Consider the following 22,177-nt stretch of genomic DNA (forward strand, 5'->3'; position numbering starts at 1 on the left):
GTAGCGCATTAATTCACTCTCGTTACGTTACTCAATGTTATCATGTTCGTTTTGACTATTGTTCAGAATTCGGCCGCCGGGTTAGCTGCTTGAAATGGCCAATAATTCCTTTCCTGACACTTTTACTCCGTCCCTCAGAGGAGCGTGACCTCTGACCCTCCCGAAAGCAGACTGCCCGCTGATGCACAGGAAATGAGGTAACCACCTCCAGCTGGGTCTGGTTTTGCCATCTCTGCCTCCTCGTGTGTGAAGTCTTGGCTGAAGTGTGTAATCTGTAGGTGTTTGTGGCTGACTCTAAATGAACTTCCACTAATAATGCTCCTGCTGTAAAGGAAGTTGAAGTAAGGTCTGACCGTCTCGCAACCTTTAACCGTCGCCACTTTCCATCTGAGATAATGAATTTGTCTTAGTAAACTAGCCATTAGTGACAAAAAATTGCAGTCTGTTCTGCAGAAAATCATGACCTGTCAGTATAGTGGTACAAACAAAGCTTTATTATTGTTTTTTTTTTATTTGACTTCTGAACTGTTATCAGTAGTGATACCAAATCTTCACCTACACATTTCTCACATGCAAATTTAAGCTATTATTATAAAATGTTCATTTGCATTGTATTAGTTTTGTAATAAATAATTAAATGAAATGTTCTCCTATAAGCAAATATATATCTATATTTTCCAAAAATATAAATATTGTACTTAAAAATAATATATATACTAACCCGATTCCAAAATAAAGTTGGGACAGGTAGCAATAAGAGGCTGGAAAAGTTAAATGTACACACTCTATAAGGAACAGCTGGAGGACCAATTTGCAACTTATCAGGACAATTGGGAAAATGAATGGGTATAAATAGAGCCTCTCAGAGTGTCAGTGTCTATCAGAAGTCAAGATGGGCAGAGGATCACCAATTCCCCCAATGCTGCGGTGAAAAATACTGGAGCAATATCAGAAAGGAGTTTTTTAAGAGAAAAATTGCAAGGAGTTTGAAGTCATCATCATCTAAAGTGACTAATATCATCCAAAGACTGTGGCTAAGTGGAAAACTGTTCTGTGGTCAGATGAATCCAAATTTGAAGTTATTTTTGGAAAACTGGGACACCATGTCATCTGGACTAAAGAGGACAAGGACAACCCAAGTTGTTATCAGCGCTCAGTTCAGAAGCCTGCATCTCTGATGGTATGGGGTTAAATGAGTCCGTACACATCTGGAAAGGCACCATCAATGCTGAAAGGTAAATCCAAGTTCTAGAACAACATATGCTCCCATCCAGACGTCGTCTCTTTCAGGGAAGACCTTGTATTTTCCACATGACAATCCCAGACCACATACTGCATCAATTACAACATCATGACTGTGTAGAAGAAGGATCCGGATACTGAAATGACCAGCCTGCAGTCCAGATCTTTCACCCAGAGAAAACATTTGACACAACATAAAGAAGACGATGTGACAAAGAAGACCTAAGACAGTTGAGCAACTAGAAGCCTGTATTCGATAGGAATGAGACCACATTCCTATTCCTAAACTTGATCAACTTGTCTCCTCAGTCCCCAGATGTTTGTGGACTGTTATTAAAAGAAGAGGGGATGACACACAGTGGTAAACATGGCCTTGTCCCAACTTTTTTGAGATGTGTTGATGCTGTGAAATTTAAAATCAACTTATTTTCCCCTTAAAATGATGCATTTTCTCAGTTTCAACATTTGATCTGTCATCTATGTGGTTTTCTGAATAAAATATTGAAATGTGAAACTTACTACATACTATAATGATAAAATAAAAAATATACAATTATATAATATAGAATTAGAGTTACTGTAATATGACTATATAATCATGAGAATTGGGTGTATTATGTTATATAATTAAATTATTTAAATGTGCATTACTGTAATTAAACATCATATGTTTAGTATTGTTTTCTTTCATTTTTAAGAATATAGCATATTTATTATATTAATAATTTGATTTTATACAATTTATGCAAGTTATCTTCTATAAATAAATGCATTTATATAATTTTATAAATTTTATATTTAGAATTTTGTTTGATGATTCTGATTAAGTAAATAAACTATTTAGGGCAAAAAATGGCATGTTTAAGTCTGGTTCATAGTATTGTTCAACAAAAAATGATTTAATTGTAGAACTGGATTATAACTGCTTGTGCCTCGTCTAGTGAGCTGTAAAGGACACTGAAATGTCCTCGAGCGCACTGATGTGGGGACAGGAGAGACTACTGTGGCCTTTCAGAATACCCACAGTGCCGTGCGTCCACTTTAGTGCCAGGCATTCTGGGAATGAAAGTGAAAACACGACCTTTGACCTCTCACATGTCGTCTTTTTGATTGGTTGGGTGTTCTTCAAGTGTTCACTGTGAGCTCATATGGCCACCTGCAGAGCCCAGGGCTCCTTCACTTCATCACACCCTTTTGTGTTTGTTTTTGTCTCTCTTCATCTCAGACTTAACCATATTTACTCTGGCCAACCCCCAGCCCCCCCAAGCAGTTATGAAACGTTTTATTGAGTTTTAGGAAATTGCATGAAGATTTTATTAATGTAACATTTTCAGCAAAGCCTCAGTATGAGAGGTTCTGGTTTGATTGTACATATTTCATATTGCGCATGTGTCTCTCATTAGACAGCTTACGTTTGTCTCCAAATGTTTATTTATTTCATTCAGCGCAGGCTTAAGTCTTTTCATCAAGTCCTGCGTGGAGCATCTTTTGTTTGTACTGAAATATAAAATCTGGTCACTGGAAAAGACCTGTGACTCCACATGGTTTTAATTATTAATCCAAATCTACATATTAGTTTATTAACCTTACTGTCTTACTTAAAGAATGGCTTATTGTCATTGAAATTATTAATGTGATGATAATGAAGGACAAAAATGATGTTCAATTATATTATGTGTGTGGGTGTATTTTCTAATTGACTTATCTTGTTTTTATTTTCAATTTTATTATATATATATATATATATATATATATATATATATATATATATAATATAATATTATTATTATTATTATTATTAATAATAATTTTATATATATATATATTAATATTATTAATATTATTATTATTATTAATAAATTTTTTTTTTTACATGTATTTACTTAATTTATGTTGAAAGTACAGTTTGCTTGAGTATAGTTATGTACCTAGTGTCAAATAAAAATATTCCTTTTCCCCAAAAATGTAATTTCTTTTAAAAGGACTAAATAAGTGACCATTGTCATGAGTTTCAACCCTGACTAAAAACTATAGGACCTTTGAGAGACATCTGGAAAATGACAGATGATCGTTCTCTAATTGTCTTTTTTGCAGTGTCAGTAATCATTTGTGACAGTGTATAAATAGAGGATAATTGCGAACAGATTAGTTTAGCTGAACTCGTGGGTAAGCTGCAAATGTAGTAAACTCACAGAAAGTCTGTCACATCCAGTTCACTTGGGGGGTGTGAGTGTTGAAAAAATAATCTGCATAATTCTAGATTGACCCAGGAAACTTGAGATCTTCCACAAAGCTGGAAGAACATGAAATCATCACTGAAACAGGGTTCAGTTACACTTGGTTTAAATAACGGGGCTCCACAGTGAGATTATTCTGCTTCCTCTAAAGCCTGCTGTCAGTCAAAGGCTCTGAATGCTAGAGCTTGTCATTCCCAACAGTCATAAAAACACCTTCACACATTAACATTGAAATTAAGTCTGTTGACTGTATTTGCTGTCTTAATTGTGATTGTTTGTGTCTGTTGTGTTGTAGGAGCTTGCTAGCTGTGGCTGGAACAAAAAGGAGAAACACATTTTGGCTCCTAATGTTGTTGCCTTCACACGGAGATTTAACCAGGTAAGATGATTGGCTTTTTTTTTTTTCATTGGTAAGGGTTTTTATTTATTTATTAAATTATAATTAAATATATTTTTATTTTATTGCACTATTTTTTTTATTAATTTGCATTTATTTTGTGTTAAGTTCTGTATCTTTATTTTATTTATTCAATTATTTATTCTAATATTGCCACTAGTGGTGCGCAAATAATAAAAAAAAAATTCTGACCACAACATAAAAAATTATTCAAAAAAATCCTATTATATTATATTATATTATACTATATTATATTATATTATATTATATTATATTATATTATATTATATTATATTATATTATATTATATTACAATCTAGCATTGCATATGCTTCAAAATCAAATTGTGTTTGTATAGATGTATAAATGTGTAGCCCTATTAAATCATTAAAGCAAATCAATTAAATCAGCTTGTAATTGTGACACAGTATCAGACTGAAGCAGATCATTTAATTAACACTGATCTTGAGTAGGGTTGCAAAGGGGTGGAAAATGTCTGGTAAATTTCCAGAAACTTTCCCACAATCCCTGGAATATTAAAAAAAAACCTGGAAAGTTTCCAGAATGTCTAGAATAGATCTGAAATTTACTGGAAATGTTCCACTGTTTCTGCAACCCTAATCTTGACTGATACTGATATGATGGAGGTATGGTTCATCCGAGCTGTCATCTCAGTGAAATGCCGCACTTAATCATTTTTAAATTAATTTAGTTTTCCAGACGTGAAGTGGATATACAGTGTGTTTTTGGCTGGGATGTAGCTGATATAATGCCAGCAGACTGCGAAGTGTGCCACAAAACCATTATCAACCTGATGACCCGCAGCTTTGGGACTTAATAGGTGCTGGAAATACTGTTAACAGCTCTCACACGGGCAGATGTCCCACTTTTCCACCTCTTTATCCTGTTTAAGGGAAAACAGGGATGCATTGTTGGCCAAGCGTTGCTGTGCTGTTACATTAAGTCAACATTCATCCTGTTGTTTCGTATGTTCTTTGCCATGATTCTTACATTTTCGCTCTAACAAATCATTTACCACCCTGAACAACAGCGAAAACACATTGCACTTATAGGAATAGTTCACCCAAAATGAAAATTTGCTTAAAGAGCCACACAGATGGGAAATCAAAAATTAGCTGTATTACAGTGTATGATGTAGCTGTCCATCAGTGTAAACAATGTGCAAAGTAATTAAACCAAAAATTACACGATTTATAAAGTTATTGGCTTCTAAAGTAAGGAGTCGACTCTGAATCGCTGAAACGAGTCGTTATAGATTTCAAATCTTTTGCCCATCTCTATGTACGTCACTAGGAACACTTTGCATAATAATCTCCGCCATCTTGGGAGAAACTGAACTCTGACCTGCCCCACCCCCCCACACAGACGCTCTGGTTGGTGTGAGAGCATCATGTCGAGGAGACTGTTTGTTTTATTTTCACTGCCAAAGAATGAAGATCAGAAGAACCAATGGCTAAAATTCATTTTCACCACAATACCAGAGCAGTACAACAAATCCCTTCTGTTGTGTTCACAACATTTCACTGATGACTGCTTTTCTAATCTCGGTGAGTACAGCGGGATTTTCAAAGCGTTTGGCCATAAAAGAGGGTTCATTACCAAATTTATTTAGAACAACGAGCATCTCCGAATCACAACGCGAAGTATGATTATGAAGTTATGTGTCTGTTTTCTCCCGAGCGTCGTATGATCTTCATGTACAAACACGTCATTAAAATGAAGTGTAACTCCGTGAATACTCAACAAAGAGACATGAGAGAGATATCTATAGAAAGCTTGACATGTCTACTTTAAAACTAAACAAGTGCTGCCGAACAGATATTCTGTGATAAAGTAATCCATATGAAAACTACGCGATGTCCGTTTTTCACGTCTCCCTTCATTATATGTATTGTGACCACGCCCCCGCGCTGAACGCGCTATTCAGATTCAAACTGAAGCGCGCGGCTTGAATACACCCACACAGAAGAAAAAGCAGCCAGACTGTTCAAGTTTTTTATTTTACGGTTTGCATCGTGATGAGAGGAAAAAGACATAATTCACCCCAAACAGATGCTAACGCATAGTTTACCGTGGAGGTGTGTGCGGAACAACCAATCACACCTGACTATGTTAGTTGACCAATCAGAACACAGTATGCTACTGTTTAGACTCTCATTCTGACGGCACCCATTCACTGCAGAGCATCCATTGATGAGAAAGTGATGTGATGCTATATTTCTCAAAATTTGACGAAGAATGGACTGAGGGAGAGGATATTTCATTTTTGGGTGAACTATTCCTTTAATAATTATTAGTTTAAATGTATTGTTTTGAATGCACTGTGATATTTTCGATTTTACCTTATAGCTTGGGGTGACAAATCAACTTCACTTCCATGTTTTCTTACAGTTTTTCTTCCAATGGGCTCTTTTTTTGTGTGTGTTAATGTGCAATTGTCTGGTTTTTTGTTCTCCAAAAACTGTCTCCAAGTTCCCCAGCCTTCAGCTCCAGTAGTAAAACTCAACTCTCACGCCTCATAGGAATCCGTTTTGTTCATGGAATTAATTTTGACATTTAAAATGATGTTTGATATTCAAACTCGGTGATGCTGTTGGTTTAGAATACTTAAGAAGCTATTAATTATAAAACCAAAAGGAAGTTTGGTCTTCAAGATAATTTAGAAGCATTTGGCTATAAATTAATTTGAACTAAATTTGCGGTTTCAATGTACTGCTTACAGTTCTGCTTATTTATGAAGTTTCAGCCTGGAATTAATTTGATTTAAATCAGAAAACTTATTAGATGTTGTGTACCAACTTTTCATAATCACAGTTTTGTGAAAGTGCTATAAAAGTGCAAAGAAGACATTAACATTTCCCACTTGACACCGTTTTAGCTTTATGGCACGCATTTAATGAGAAGATTTGTGTGTGGAAATTACATAAAAGCATCAAGTTCCCTGCTGCACATTTTCCGTTTGAAACGGTCTTCGCGTGTGCAACTCACCTCAGTCAGTCTCACAGAATTTCTTCTGTCTTGGCTGTTGACGGCGTTGGGTTCATGACATCATTAAGCCAAACATGATGAGCTGGCTTCCAGACCTTCGGAAAGATGGAGCGGCTTTGAGACTCATTTCTTGGCCACCCAAGAGTGCGTCTCGCTTTAAACAATGTCTGTCGTTTGATGTGCTGTAACCAACAACCCCAAGCCCTATAGTTCCTGTAAAGACTAGAGAGTGTGCAGTTTTAGTGATGAGTCAAGTATCACCATTACTGTTGCTCATATTAGGTTTGGATTTGAACAAATCCCTAACTCTGTCATTAGTATTGGATATTAGTAACATCAGGGTGACTAGTTTTGACTGCTAAATCAAGGATGCACAATTAATATAAATAAATTTGGATTGCATAAAAACACAGCAAGCCCCGGATTTATTATTATTATTATTATTATTATATTTTATTGTATTGCATTACATTTCTTTATTTTTTTTACAGTGAAATATTACAAAAGTAATTTATTTTAGTTTTTTAGTAATTTTTATTTTGTATGTATTGTTTTTTAAAGGCATTTTAAATCACAATCTCATTTTATGTTATGTAATGTAAAAATGTTAAATCAAATTATTGTTTTATAATATACAATAGTAATTTATTCATCCATCCATCCATCCATCATCTTCCGCTTATCCGGGGCCGGGTCGTGGGGGCAACAGTCTAAGCAGAGACACCCAGACTTCCCTCTCCCTAGCCACTTCTTCCAGCTCTTCCGGGAGGACCCCGAGGCGTTCACAGGCCAGCCGGGAGACATAGTCCCTCCAGCGTGTCCTAGGTCTTCCCCTGGGCCTCCTCCCGGTGAGACGTGCCTGGAACACCTCCCTGGGAAGGCGTCCAGGAGGCATCCGAAATAGATGCCCGAGCCACCTCAGCTGGCTCCTCTCGATGTGGAGGAGCAACGGCTCTACTCTGAGCTCCTCCCGAGTGACCGAGCTTCTCACCCTATCTCTAAGGGAGCGCCCAGCCACCCGACGGAGAAAGCTCATTTCGGCCACCTGTATCCTAGATCTTGTCCTTTCGGTCATGACCCACAGCTCATGACCATAGGTGAGAGTAGGAATGTAGACTGACCGGTAAATCGAGAGCTATGCCTTACAGCTCAGCTCCTTCTTCACCACGACAGACCGGTACAGCGACCGCATTACTGCAGAAGCTGCACCGATCCGTCTGTCAATCTCACGTTCCATCCTTCCCTCACTCGTGAACAAGACCCCAAGATACCTGAACACCTCCACTTGATACAGGAACTCTCCACCAACCTGAAGTGGGCAATCCACCCTTTTCCGACTGAGAACCATGGCCTCGGACTTGGAGGTGCTGATTCTCATCCCAGCCGCTTCACACTCTGCTGCAAACCGTCCCAGTGCACGCTGAAGGTCCTGGTCTGAGGAGGCCAACACGACAACATCATCCGCAAAAAGCAGCGATGAAATCGCATGGTCCCCAAACCGGACACTCTCCGGCCCTTGGCTGCGCCTAGAAATTCTGTCCATAAAAATTATGAACAGAACCGGTGACAAAGGGCAGTCCTGCCGGAGTCCAACATGCACCGGGAACAGGTCTGACTTACTGCTGGCAATGCGAACCAAGCTCTTGCTCCGGTCGTACAGGGACCGAACAGCCCTAAGTAGGGAGCCGCCGACCCCATACTCCCGGAGCACCCTCCACAGGATGTCGCGAGGAACACGGTCGAATGCCTTCTCCAAGTCCACAAAACACATGTGGACTGGTTGGGCAAACTCCCATGAACCCTCCAGCCCCCAGGAAAGGGTATAGAGCTGGTCCAGTGTTCCACGACCGGGACGAAAACCACACTGTTCCTCCTGAATCCGAGGTTCCACTATCGGCCGAATTCTTCTCTCCAGTACCCTGGCATAGACTTTCCCAGGGAGGCTGAGAAGTGTGATCCCCCTATAGTTGGAACACACTCTCCGGTCCCCCTTCTTGAAAAGAGGGACCACCACCCCGGTCTGCCAGTCCAGAGGTACTGTCCCCAACCGCCATGCGATGTTGCAGAGACGTGTCAGCCAAGACAGCCCCACAACATCCAGCGACTTGAGGTACTCGGGGCTGATCTTATCCAGGAGCTTTTTAACTACCTTGATGACTTCAGGTGATGGACGGGTGCCCCTCCGAGTCTCCAGCCACTGCTTCCTCAACGGAACACAAGTCGGTGGGATTGAGGAGATCCTCGAAGTATTCCTTCCACCACCCGACGATATCCCCAGTTGAGGTCAACAAGTGCCCATCTCTACTGTAACTAGAGTATAACTAGAATATCTGTTTTTAACTAAATATATAATAATAATAATAATAATAATAATAATAATAATAACAACAACAACAATAATAATAACAACCATTATTATTATTATTATTATTATTGTTATTATTGTTATTATTATAACTATATTATTATATATTATTTTTATTATTTTTTAATTTGGGGCAAATATTGCAGCACTGAAATCAAGCACACTTTTTTAAATGGCATTTTAAATCACCATCTTATGTTATGTAATGTAAAAATGTTAAATCAAATTATTATATTATATAATATTCTTTATTTTGTTTTTTAAGTTTATTTCATAGAAACAATAATAATAATAATAACAACCATTATTGTTATTATTATTATTATTATTATTATTATTATTAAATTTTTGCTGGTTGTGAACAAATTGTGCAGCCTTGCAAAATTATTTTTTTTTTAAAGTGATCTTTTAAACGGCAGTCACATTTTGAACAGAAAGTCCTGCATCCCTAATCAAGACCCCTGCTAAATGTCTAATCAAGTTTGTCCGTGTAATAAATCCGCTCTAGTTTTAGTGAAATCAGGTGAGCAGGAACTGTACATGGAAACATTGTGCTCCGTCGTCATGGCAACTGAGCAGAAACTCCAGCGCTAAAAACATTGTAGCACTCAGTTCATCATTTATGGAGCAGGAACAGATGCTTTTAAAGGCATTTTGAAGGCATTATGGGTAGAAATGAACCAGATGAGCTCACCCTCTTTCATGAAGGGGGTCGCAGCTTTACGCTTTGGTAAAACCCACTTTACAGCCACTTTAGACAAAGAGCCGTGATCTCTGAGCCAGTTTCTCCACAGGTTTCTATTCCAACCAGAGCTCTTATAATGTGTAAATGATTTGATAATGAGCTATAGACTATGACATCATTGCACACGGTCTAGCTAGCGAAGCGGTGTTCGTATATATATAAAGCTAATATGATATGCCTGTGAAGTTCCCTGGAAAACTTGACTTTTTGGCCTACATTTTTGAAGCTCATTTTCTTTAGATCGTAACTCATTGACTATGACTCGAGCGTTGCATGTTTATCCTAATAAAGATGTTAACATTTAGAAAATGAAGGAGCAGGAGTTTGGAAATTATGTCAGGATTTGCACAATGTTTTCTCAGGATAACCAGTGCGATTTATTCTTTTTAAAATGTTGAAATGAGGGAGAGGACATTAAATAATCCAATGAAATAAGCATTTTTCTGGCTCACACTAAAGGTTTTTTTTTTTTTTTTTTTGGAGCCACATTGAGATCCTAATATAGATCCTCTGGAACTGAACCGTGTATGGTCTTAAATTGAGATACCTTAAGAAAAGTTGGTTAAGAACCAATCCTGAAAGATATTAATAAACATTTAAAGGCATGTCAACTTAAAAAAAAAAAAAGAAAAGAAAAAAAGAAGATTTTTAAGGTTTAACTGACAGCCCCATCAATGTCTGTTTAAAATATTATGCTATCATTTTTCTAAAGTCATTATTTTCCTGCCCATATTTGCCTCCAAATCTTAGAATGAAAAAAAGAAATTTTAACTCTTCTCTGCAAAATACTTTATATACTTTAATACTTTGGCTTTCATCAGTATCTATGTATGTCATTCTTGAGATTAAATGTTATCAAAATCAGAGAATTTTAGACAGAAAGTTTCTTAAATCTGGTTGATTTGCCACAGAATGAAAAAAGTCACTCAGTTTCACTACAAATATTGAAGTTTGCAATTTAATACTTTCTAATGTAATTACATTAAAATTCAGATATCTCCAATTGGACCATGTGTGGATTTAAAAATAGCAAAAGAAAGAACCAGAATCCAAAGGGTATTAGGAAATATGTAACACGTCTTGTATTACAGCCAACACTTGGGGGGAAAAGGTGCTTTTATTTTTCCTGTATATGAACTGTCACCAGTGGCATATAAAGCATCAAGGATGGCTTAAGTCAACATATTTTGCTAATAGACCTGCCAATATCTGTCAAAATATCAGTGATGCTGCCATATTCTTATTCGGCTCCAAATTGCATGTTAATTGTCACTTTGACCCCCCCCCCCCCCCACCACCTTATAAAATAGCACCTTTAAATATTCATATATTTTGGCCTTTGTCACTATTTACGTTTGTCTGTCTTCAGAATTTTTTTTTTTGCATTTGGATGATTCGACACAGAATGACCCTATATAGTAGTAACTACACATATTTAAGTAATTGAAACCCATCTTTAATTAATTTATTTCCATCGTCAGACAGCATGGGCTCCACGCATTATTCTCATTTAATAAATAAAGATATCTAGTGAAGCCCCTCATACGAGTGTCTTGTGTGCACTACACATAATGTGTGCGGATCTATTTGTTTGCATGGAAATGTCCCATGTAATGCACTTTAAATCAATCTGTTTCAGTTAGGATGCTGATGCTGTCTATGTAGATTTGAAACCGAGAGCTTGCGTATTCTTAGCCTAACCTTGCTGTACTCGCTAGCTTTACTGTGTTCTTTGAAGGATGAAAGTCAGGGGTTAAACTATGTGCCCTTTTTCTCCATCATGTTGTGGAAGCTTTGACTTCCTGAGCGTCGATGGAAAAGACATCACTTGCTTGGACGGTTCAGTCCATATATTCTTTTTGTACAGATATTTTTACTGTTCCTCGGGGAGTTCTGCACCCGTTTGCTGGTTGTGAACAAATTGAATGGTTTTAGCGTATTATTTTTCCTCTGAAAAAGCATCAAAAGACAAGAGAACTTGACTTGAAAGTAGACTTAATCTCTGCAGTTTTTATTTAATTGCATTTTTTAACTTCACAAATAAATAAATACAAAGAAACTGTACTTTGAATTTTTTTACTTGAAATACTTTTTTTCTTGTCAAATGTTTTCCAATAACCTTTTACATTTAAAACTTGCAATATCTGTATAGTGTACCTGCAATGACCTGCTATGTTCAACAGTGCCAGATTTCTTTCAAAATATTTGTCAGACATGAAGTAGTTTCTCGAGTTTGATTCCCCTTGCGTGAAATATAACCGAAGCAGCTTTTGAGGAAATTGTTACCTGACTCCCGTTATGTTGCAATAGTTCCCTGAGGTCGAAATCTTAAACTATTTACTACGGTCCGAATCACTCAGGCTTCATCTGCTTTCTACTTGAGTTATTTTCTTTTTTTCTTTGGCATCCGCTTGCATTGGCGTGAAGTCTGTGCACTCTGCGTTCTGTGTTTGCCGTACAATTATAATCACAGCGGAGTGTCTCATATTTCAGTCATTACATAACAAGACTTTTCCTCCATCTCATTTCCAGCATTTTTGTTTTTGTCTGTCAGAAATGGTTTTTCCACAAGATATGGTTTGCCTCCAGTTGAGTTTAAACCGCAGATGAAAACTTGACTTATTGCTGTCCTGTGACGTGACCTCGGCTGACCTCTGCTTTTCTCTTGCATTCTTTTTGAGTCTGCTTCTCTTTTGATCATTCATTTATTTATAAATATTTAATATTTATTTATTTCCCTTAAATTATTTATTTATTCACTTCAAATTTCTGTTTATTTATGTGCCATTATTTGGGAAGATCACGTTTCTATCATAAAATGCATTTGAAAACTTCTGAAGCCCAGCATTTTAATGCACGTAGGCATCATAGTGGTGCATTTTATCGAATGACATGCTCATTGTTTCCAGCTGTTTATTAAAAGTATTTATGAGTCGTCTTTTGCACAAGTTTTGAAACTTTTCTCATCTCTTCAGGTGAGCTTCTGGCTGGTACGGGAAATCCTGACCGCTCAAACACTGAAGATCCGTGCCGAGATCCTGAGCCACTTCATCAAGATTGCAAAGGTACATTAATGAACAGCTGTTTGTTTACACAATCATAATCTTATTGCATAAATAAAAAACTTAAAAGATTGCTAATCAACCAAATTCTGTTTCAAGTACATCATATACAGTATGGTGGTCATAATAAACACCACAATGTCAAAGATACCAAAAGAATATTATTTGAAACTCTTCAGTCATTTGTGCAGCAACTACATTTCCCATCATGCAGTGCGACCTTAAAATTTGTTCATAACTAGGTGTCTTTGAAGACAGCCTTTCTATGTAGGCAGATCTCCATGATTTGGAACAGATCTGAAGAGCAATCAAAGCTTTTACAGTGAATTTGCTTTAGACTAATGATGTTTAATGTTCTAGAATAAAGCTGGATGTGTGTTAGTCTGTCCAGCTTTGACGGTTCACCTCATTAGTGTGCACTAGAGAGGGATCTGCTTTGAAATTAGGACAGTTGGCACACTAAACAGTTAACATCAAAACATCGCTTCCAGTTAAAACACAAGTCGTCTATCTGTAATACTGCTTTCTCCAGTGGAAAGGTCATCTGGTCTGAATCAGGAGCGAAATCTGCACAGATCAAACACTGTTTACTAGCCAAAACCGCTCCAGACAAATAAGAGGGTTGATTTTGGTTTGAGAGACAACAGAAGATAGGTTTTTTTACAGGAGGAAGTGTTATTGTGGACCTGTATTTTGGCCAGAAGTGATGGTTTAAAGTTAAAACCGTCTTTGTGATGTTTTTGTTTCTTTCAAACATGCAGATTTTCACTTGACAAGACATTAATTGATGGAGTAGTGTGGATTACTTGTAGATGATAAAAATAAAAACCTATCAATTATGTGTGAACTATTCCTTCAAAGGTGACGTGCAATTTTCTCAAAGGAATTTATTTTTAGCACAGTTTGATATGCAGATACTAAAACATTGTTATTATTTTTGGAAACATGCAAGTGGCATAGAAATCGGACGCTTCACTTTGAATGCAGTTGAACACACAGTGTGAAGAGTTTGGTCTAGTTTTTATCTTAAACTTGATAAGTACTCTGACAAATGTTTGCCCGTCTCTCATCTGGATGAAGACTGCGGTCGAAGAGCCCTTCGCTGTTTGTCTTCATCTCAGTAAACTCATCAAAACAAGCCACGTCAGTGCAGCGGCTGGAATATCATCCTTCAGAAATCCCAGAGGAACACTTTTGACAGAACAAAAGCTGAAAAGCCCCTCAGATTGTAGTCATCATGAGTCGGTCCGGGCGTGCCAGATTTACTGAAGGGAGCACAAAGCAGTTTTCCATCATTCTAGACTTTGTTGGGTCTTCATTGTGGGAGTAATGTTGAAAGCAGGTCCGACTCTTCCTGAAGGTCACTGTCTTTTAGTGGACGACATCCAATAGGAGAGCAGTAATGGGAGTTTTGAGTGTGGGCGGTAGCTGTGACATCATCTAACCTAACAAACAGACAGTAGTACATGTCTGCTTCGCTAGAAGTGCATTTTTCAGCATTTCCACAAATTGCAAACCAATTTAACCTTTAAGAAGAAATTTTGGTTATATAGGTTAATGGCAAAACATGATGAAATGCAACCAGTAAAATCGAAGCAGTTGCATATGAATGCAAACAATTATTTTCTTCTTCTGTATTTTTGTGTTGCTTTGCTATTCAAGCATCTAATCATTCTTAAGTTACAGTTACTTCAGAAACAATCTGACATAACGGTCAAGTCCACTTTGTTTCTATTGCGGGAATGTTGTGTCACAGTAAAAAAAAATAACTTCTCAAATAAATGTTTCTTTAAGTGATTTATGATGATTTAGAAAGGTTTAGATATTTGTTCTGGAAAACCAGATGAAATACTGAGGAAGAAATCTTTTTTTTGCAGTGAGTGTTGACTCTCCCTGTGCTTTCAAAGCCCTTAGTGGTTTGTGCATTGAGTTTTCTGAACTGTATATCAATTCATCACTTGCTTTCTATGTCTGCAGAAACTTCTAGAGCTGAATAACCTTCATTCTATGGTGTCTGTGGTGTCGGGATTGCAAAGCGCTCCCATCTTTAGACTCAGCAAGACCTGGGCGGTAAGAAACACACTCAACATTTATTGGCAAGCTGTCTGAATGACAAAATCCAAACCTGCACCCTAAGAGACACTGTTTTTTTGTTTACTTGATTTAATGAATCAGACTGTCCTCAAGAAACCGTTCTCTGTTCACTTTCGGCTCACTTTTGGGAATGGCTTTCTCCCCGGAGTAAAGCGAAATAAAGCCAGACTCGTCACAGACCTCAACCCTTTGGATGTTTAATCATAATGTCTGAATTATACAAATGTGTTGCTCATACATCACCATAATTACACTTTCCCCACTTTGCCCACTTAGTCCTGTAATTATTTTCCCCTGCTCACTTTGAAACTGATGGTTTTTAACGCAAGCGTCTGTCATCTAAAATGGAAAGTTGCTTTTTAAAATCTTAACGTTGCGGAAAGAAACGTGGCATCCAAAAATAACACTTTTCTCATCCTACTGTACACTGTATGGCTTTCAATAAGTGTAGATTGCAGAAAACATTAATCCTAATTAGTGATGATCCCAAAAGAAAATTTTGGATGAAATCAAATCTGAAAACAATCCCAAACCACTGTTTGAAATGCACTATACTTCAAAAGTTTGGGGTTGGTATGAATTTTTAATGTTTTTGAAAGTCTTTTCTTCTCACCAAAGCTGCATTGATTTGGAAAAATAAAAATACAGTAAAATCAGCAAAACTGTGAAATATTATTACAATTAAAAAGAGCTACTTTCTACCTTAATATATTCACACATGTAATTTATTTCTGTGATCCAAGCTGGATTTTCTGCATCATTACTCTAGTCTTCAGTGTCACATGATCCTTCAAAAGAAACAGTTTTAAACAGAGTTTAAAAGATTAGCATTTATTTGAAATTGAACATTTGTGCAAACATTTTTTAATTATTCACTTATGATCAATTCAGTGCATCCTTGCTGAATAAAAGTAAAACCTACTTTTGAACAATAGTGTAAATTACATCAGTTTTATACAAAAGCTCAGTAAAGTATCACACAAAAGAAGGATGGACTGAGAGAGTCTGACTGTACATTAGTATTTCTTGGATTTTATCCTCTTGCATCAGATTAAAACCGGGATTGTCAGACCATCATTTCTGCACAGTATTGCTGTAAATCATTTTGGGTCACAGTCAAAACGTCCCATTTTGGTGTCTGCATCAAAAAAAAAATTACGAAAGTGATTTTATACACATTGAATTCAAATAATGTGTCTACTTGAATATTTAAAATAGCTTCCAATCAAAATAAAATGTCAAAATATTTGTAAGTCAATGTTCATCCGCATACAACATTTATGTAAAAATGAAACAACATACTTATAATGACCTGTACTTTCTAAAATGTATAAAATAAAAGTGGTCATGTTACATGTAACTATATTTTAAATGATTAAGAACTTAGTGGCAAATATTGGTAGAGATTTATAATGACAGTCAATTAGTTTTGAGGGCTTTGGACCTGTGTTTTTGAATATAAAATCATGCATTATGTTGCAGTTTCCAGCTGGTCAGTAAAAAACTTGCCGAAACCAGTTTATTTCTCACATGTTGTGCTTAGTGAGTCTCCGGTTTGGAAATCTGACTTCTTGATAATGACAAGTTTAGTGACGGACGTCTGATCATGCCGTTCTTTCTGCCAGTATTGATCAGGATGATCATGAAAACAGAAGGGTGTCACCATTTAACTTTTTACTCTGGAAAAGATTGAAAATGATTTTTGCCACTGCTTCAAGAAATGAGTGTTTAAAGCCGGATTGCTGGGTCACGCCAGCGACATCCAGTGCTTTTCTTTGAGTCTGGAAGCATGGAGGAGCTTGTGAGCTTGAGGACTGAATGTCTGGGTGTGTGTTTTTTTGCCATTGGATCCTCTTACTCTTCACGTCTGATTCCAGATGACCACTTCCCCTAACAATTAACAGATGTTTGTAATATGGAAAGAAATGATGCACTTAGGATGTGTTCATCATTAAAGCAGCAGATGAATAATTTCCTGCACTTTCATCCAATGGACAGTATGACCTAGAACTAGAAATGTATTTTCCACTTGATTTTGGCCTCTGCTCGATGGCTGTGTTTTAAAACCTCACTGAATACTGTCTATACTGCCTTTAATAGCAGCGTCCCAACTGAACTGGAATTAAAGCCTTTTTAAGTGCGCCATTCAGAACTGAATTTAGAATTCCATTTCTGTTTCTGATTTTGAATTTGAGCTAACAGGAAGCAGAATTCAAAATTTGCAATTGAATTTAAGGAAGTGCAGTTAAAAAAAAAAAAAAAAAAAAAAAAAAAAAACTTTTTACTAAAAGCATGTTTTGATTAAAATTTTGAAAAAAATAAAGTTTAAAAAGCTTTAGAAATCTTTGTCTTTAAGAACAGAATTCAGTTGTTTAGGTTCATTTGAGATTTTTAAATGTTTCTTTTTTTTGATCATTTATTTCTTAATAAAACAGAAAAATCAGTAATATTGTGAAATATTACAATTCAAAATAATTGTTTTATATGTGAATATATTTTAAAATCTAATTTGTTCCTATGTTGCAAAACTGAATTTTCAGCAGCTATTACTCCAGTACATTAATAATAAATACATAATAAATGAAATAAGGATTATTGAAGTATGAATATTAAAGTAAAAACTTTTTTTAATTTATTTAATTGCATAGTAGATTTACAATCATGTACATATAATTATAGTATACTTATAATCAACATTTCTTTCACTCCATATGCCTTCTTTTATTTTTTATGTTGTTTGTTTTATGATTGCTTTACTTTTTATGATGTGATATTTCACAGAAGTTTTCTAGATATTATGGAAGCTTGTTTCTGCAACTGTATAAAACAGTTATTTCAGTTCAGTTTTTTTCCCCCTCACAATTTAAGCTTTTTATATTTTCTGAATTGCAAGATATAAACTTGGTATTGCAAGAATTCTGAGTTTATATCTTGCAGTTCAGACTTTTTTTTCTCATATAAAAAGTCGCAGTTATTCAGTATGTTATTGCCTTAAAATTTAGCCAAAAGATATAACGTTACACTACCTGTATTTTTAAAAGAACCCTCTGCTCACGGGGATTTGGACGCATTGGTCTGATCAATAATGCGTCTTAAACTCAGTAACTCTCCAGAATGCAGTGTTTTTGCTTTTCCGTTAATGATTTTTTTAGCTGCAGATTTAGTTCTCTGTGTTGGCTGTGGATGATGCCAAGATCAACTATGCAGGCAGGTTTATGGCCCTGTCCGTCCACCCTTAGAGGAGCACCAGGGACACTCTGTCCTTTAAAAGCCGTTCCACAGCCGTTGAGAAGGTCCATGGCGCCGGAGGTTTGGCTTCGGTCGAGGTGACGTGGATGGGAGGGATTCGTTTATGTACAGCTTAAGAAATACGAACGTATCTGTTATAATATGAAGCCCAGATTTATATATAATATGCAAGGGATTGCACATAAAATTTGATGTCAAGGGAACAGCAACAGAAAATGACTTTTTGAATTATTGTGATTCCATATACAGTAGATAATATTATACTGGATTTGTTATCAGTATGTGCGAAGGCTTGCTTCACTGAAGTTGCTGCTCATGCCTGCACTATGATCTCACTATAGGTGTGATGCAACAGGCTTCCAAGGAAAAGTAATTAATCTGTCCACATTTGCAGGGAAATTCCACCCAGGAATGAAAATTATCATTTACTTGTGTTTGGTTAATATTACAGCTCATGAAGAGTGGCCCTAAAGTAAATCAGAAGACTATAGAACAAACAACCAACATGCATGTTTCAGCAATTCAGGACAGAATTTGACTTTACATCAGGATTTATCATATGCAATTCATGAAGTGCACCACTGTTCAAAAGTTTAATTTTTTCGAGAATTAAATTAATTTATTCTGCAAGGATGCATAAAGTTGATCAAATATGACATTTAAGTCATTTATAATGTAACAAAATAGTTTCTATTTCAAATAAATGTTGTTTGTTTGAACTTTAGATTCTGAAAAATACTATGTATCGCAGTTTCCACCAAAAATATAAAGAACCATTTTTTTTGTGCATCAAATCAGCACATTGTGCGGTTAATACCAGTTCCATTTGTTATTTTAGTATTTTGTGTATACTTTTGTAGTTTTAATTAATATTTTGGATAACCTTTATTTTTTAATTTCAATTTTAGTTCAATTTTTTGTCAATCATATTTCAATGTGCTCTGGTAAAAAAAAAAAAAAAAAAAAAAATATATATATATATATATATATATATATATATATATATATATATATATATATATATATATATATATATATATATAGTTTTAATAGATATTATACATGTTCATTAAACATTAGTATTTAGATTAAATGTATTGCTATTTCAGTTCAGTTTAAGTAATGATTTAGGTTTTTTTTTTGTTTCAGTTTTATTTGTTTATTTCATATTTTTATAATCTTTTTAGAAATAGATAACAATAATAACCCTGACTGTTAGCCTTACTTTAGCTTTTTAGCTCAATATCACGTCTTGATTTGAACACTAACGGCTCGTATTAAACTGGCTTGTAACTCGTCACACACCATGTGTGCTACATGGATGATACCTCAGCCATACACAATGGTGAATGGTGAATCTTGGCAAGCATTACAGAAGAAAACAGGAAAGTATTACATGGTTAGCTAACACACTTTACGGCCCATCTGCAGGTATGAGCTGGATGTGATTTGACTGTTCTGTATTGAAAGCAGTCCATGTCTAATTAGTCTTGAGGGACCAGTAGCACTTGTTTTATCCCCTAGTTTCCAGTAACCGATGCGTCTTTCCTTGCACCTGCTCTCTCAGCCAGAGACCTCCAGATGCTTTTGCCAGGTCCTGCACACATTTTCCTGCTCTTTATAGCACAGAACACAAGCTTTTTCAGCGGCTATGTTGCAAAAGGGTTATTTCAGTCCCTTCTGTTGTTTAAAAAAGTAATGTCAAACGCAGAAGAAATATTACCCAGTGTTCCCCGGTAGGATTAGCCTTTCGTTCGAGAGCTTTTCAGCAGCTGGCACTGAGAAAATTGACATGAATCATAGATATTCGATGTTAGGCATGGTGAAACCAGCTGAAACATGGTATATATCCGCTTTCAACAACTTAAAGCCCAGAACCACCGCTAACAAGAATGTTTTCCAAAACTCTGATTTCAGTGAGCTCTGACTTTTACCGAAAGAAACTCTGTTAGCTGCATTACTGGCTTCATTGATGGGGAAAGTCAGAGTTCTGAGGACAGCGTTTTATTTATTTATTTTTGCATGCAAGAAAATCTCACTTGCAGATACAAGCGGTCCCATGATTGCAGTTGATTTGTCTTGGGTTTTGATCAATGTATGCTTCATCCCATATTCTCCACTGATTAAGTACAAAAACCAGACGAATCCCTACCCTTTAACTGTCACCTCAAACCCCCCCCACCCCATTTTTTAAATAGGCATTAAAGTGCACTATCCAAACTAAAATTGCTGTAATTTATGAACACTTTGGAATATAAACATAAGGTTGGTCTCTTTAAAGAAGGAAATTAGCAGATTTTGGCAAAAGTGGAATTGTTTCAAAAAAATGAAGTATCAAAAAGTTATAGAAGTTTAAATGTACTGTAAATAATATGCGCTATATTAATTTTATTTTATTTTATTTATTATAAATATTTTACATAACAATTTTAATTCTAAAATTGGTATAAAATTAAAGCCTTGTGTCTAAATAAGTTATGTTATAAATTTGAAGTTGATATGAAAAAAATTGAGGTTCTTGTGAGATTTTATTTTTTGGGGGGCGTCATACCACACACAGCCACTGGGAGTCATCAAAACTATTTAGAATTTTGCACAATTAATTTTTCTCTAGATTTCTCTTTGAATTTTACTTCTATCTCAAAATAACCAACAAATATGAAATCTTGAGACTCAGACCTTTCCAATGATATGTTTGTTGCCAAGATTATAAAAAGTTTTGGTTCTAGAAGACCGTAATGCATTATATGTTATGACACTTGGCCCTGCCCACTAAGGGGGAGGTGACCGCCATTAGATTTTAAAGTACAATTTCCATAGTAAAGCAATGTCCGATTTCAAAATGGTTTTCACAGGATGAATCTTGGGCTTCTAAGCTTTCAAATGATATATGATTTATGATGATTACTAAAAGATTTTATAGAGAAAAAGACAATAACATAAAAGAGTGCCAAGCATCCCACAGGTGGGACGGTGACAGTTATGGGGTTAAATCTATCATCTGAATGATGTCTTGAGGTGTGGTATAATATAATAGTATAATCAGAATAATTGACTCTGGGCCAATGAATTATTATAAAAAATAATGCAATGGCCACTCCACATGCATTATTTTTCGAATAATTCAACGGCTCAGAATAAATTGTTCTATATATATATATATATATATATTTATATATATTCTATATTAGTTTTCTTCTTATGAAAGTCTGTATCAGATAGATCAATAGATAGGTAATTGAACTGTAATTTAAAAAGCTTTCTCAATTCAGTTCTGAATGGAAACACATGCAAAGAGAAACAGACGGATGATTTAAGAGCAATGTCATCATGATGATGTCAGTCTCTCTCATCTGGACACATCTGTGAGAATGCGGTTTGTTTGTGGACAAGGGCTCAGTATTCAGCTCCATAGTTTGACACACAACTCCCTGAGCAGCTGGACTCTGGACTTCCTGTCAGGCAGATGTCAGGTGGTCAGACTTCTGGACACTGACCGTCCACTCGTAATCTTTCTACGACCACACAAAGGCCACATTCTCCAACCGAATTGAGTGCTGAAAAATTCAGGTAGCGACAACTGCATTTACAGGAATTCTATGTAGTGTAGCCGGACTGGAGTCGAACTGAACAATCAGTTGTGTCTTTTCTGTATGTGCACTGAAGAAATCACATGGTACATTTGGACTCATTAGTGCTGCCAAATCTTGCTAGAAAATACATCATAAGAGCAATCCCATAATCAACTCAAATCCAAATTAGTTATTTTGGAAATAA

General features: G+C 36.0%; 1 protein-coding gene across 4 annotated transcripts in view; it reads left to right on the forward strand.

Moving 5' to 3' along the window:
• LOC113068017 (ras-specific guanine nucleotide-releasing factor RalGPS1) overlaps window positions 1-22,177 on the forward strand; it is a 125,593-nt gene that overhangs the window by 31,149 nt on the left and 72,267 nt on the right. For all 4 annotated transcript variants that reach the window (XM_026240569.1, XM_026240572.1, XM_026240570.1 and 1 more), the window contains exons 5-7: window positions 3,775-3,858; window positions 12,971-13,060; window positions 15,035-15,127. In XM_026240569.1, coding sequence (XP_026096354.1) covers window positions 3,775-3,858; window positions 12,971-13,060; window positions 15,035-15,127 — 267 coding nt within the window. The remainder of the gene's footprint in view (window positions 1-3,774; window positions 3,859-12,970; window positions 13,061-15,034; window positions 15,128-22,177) is intronic.

This window comes from Carassius auratus, linkage group LG30F, assembly GCF_003368295.1.
Source record: "Carassius auratus strain Wakin linkage group LG30F, ASM336829v1, whole genome shotgun sequence".
Lineage (NCBI taxonomy): Eukaryota > Metazoa > Chordata > Actinopteri > Cypriniformes > Cyprinidae > Carassius > Carassius auratus.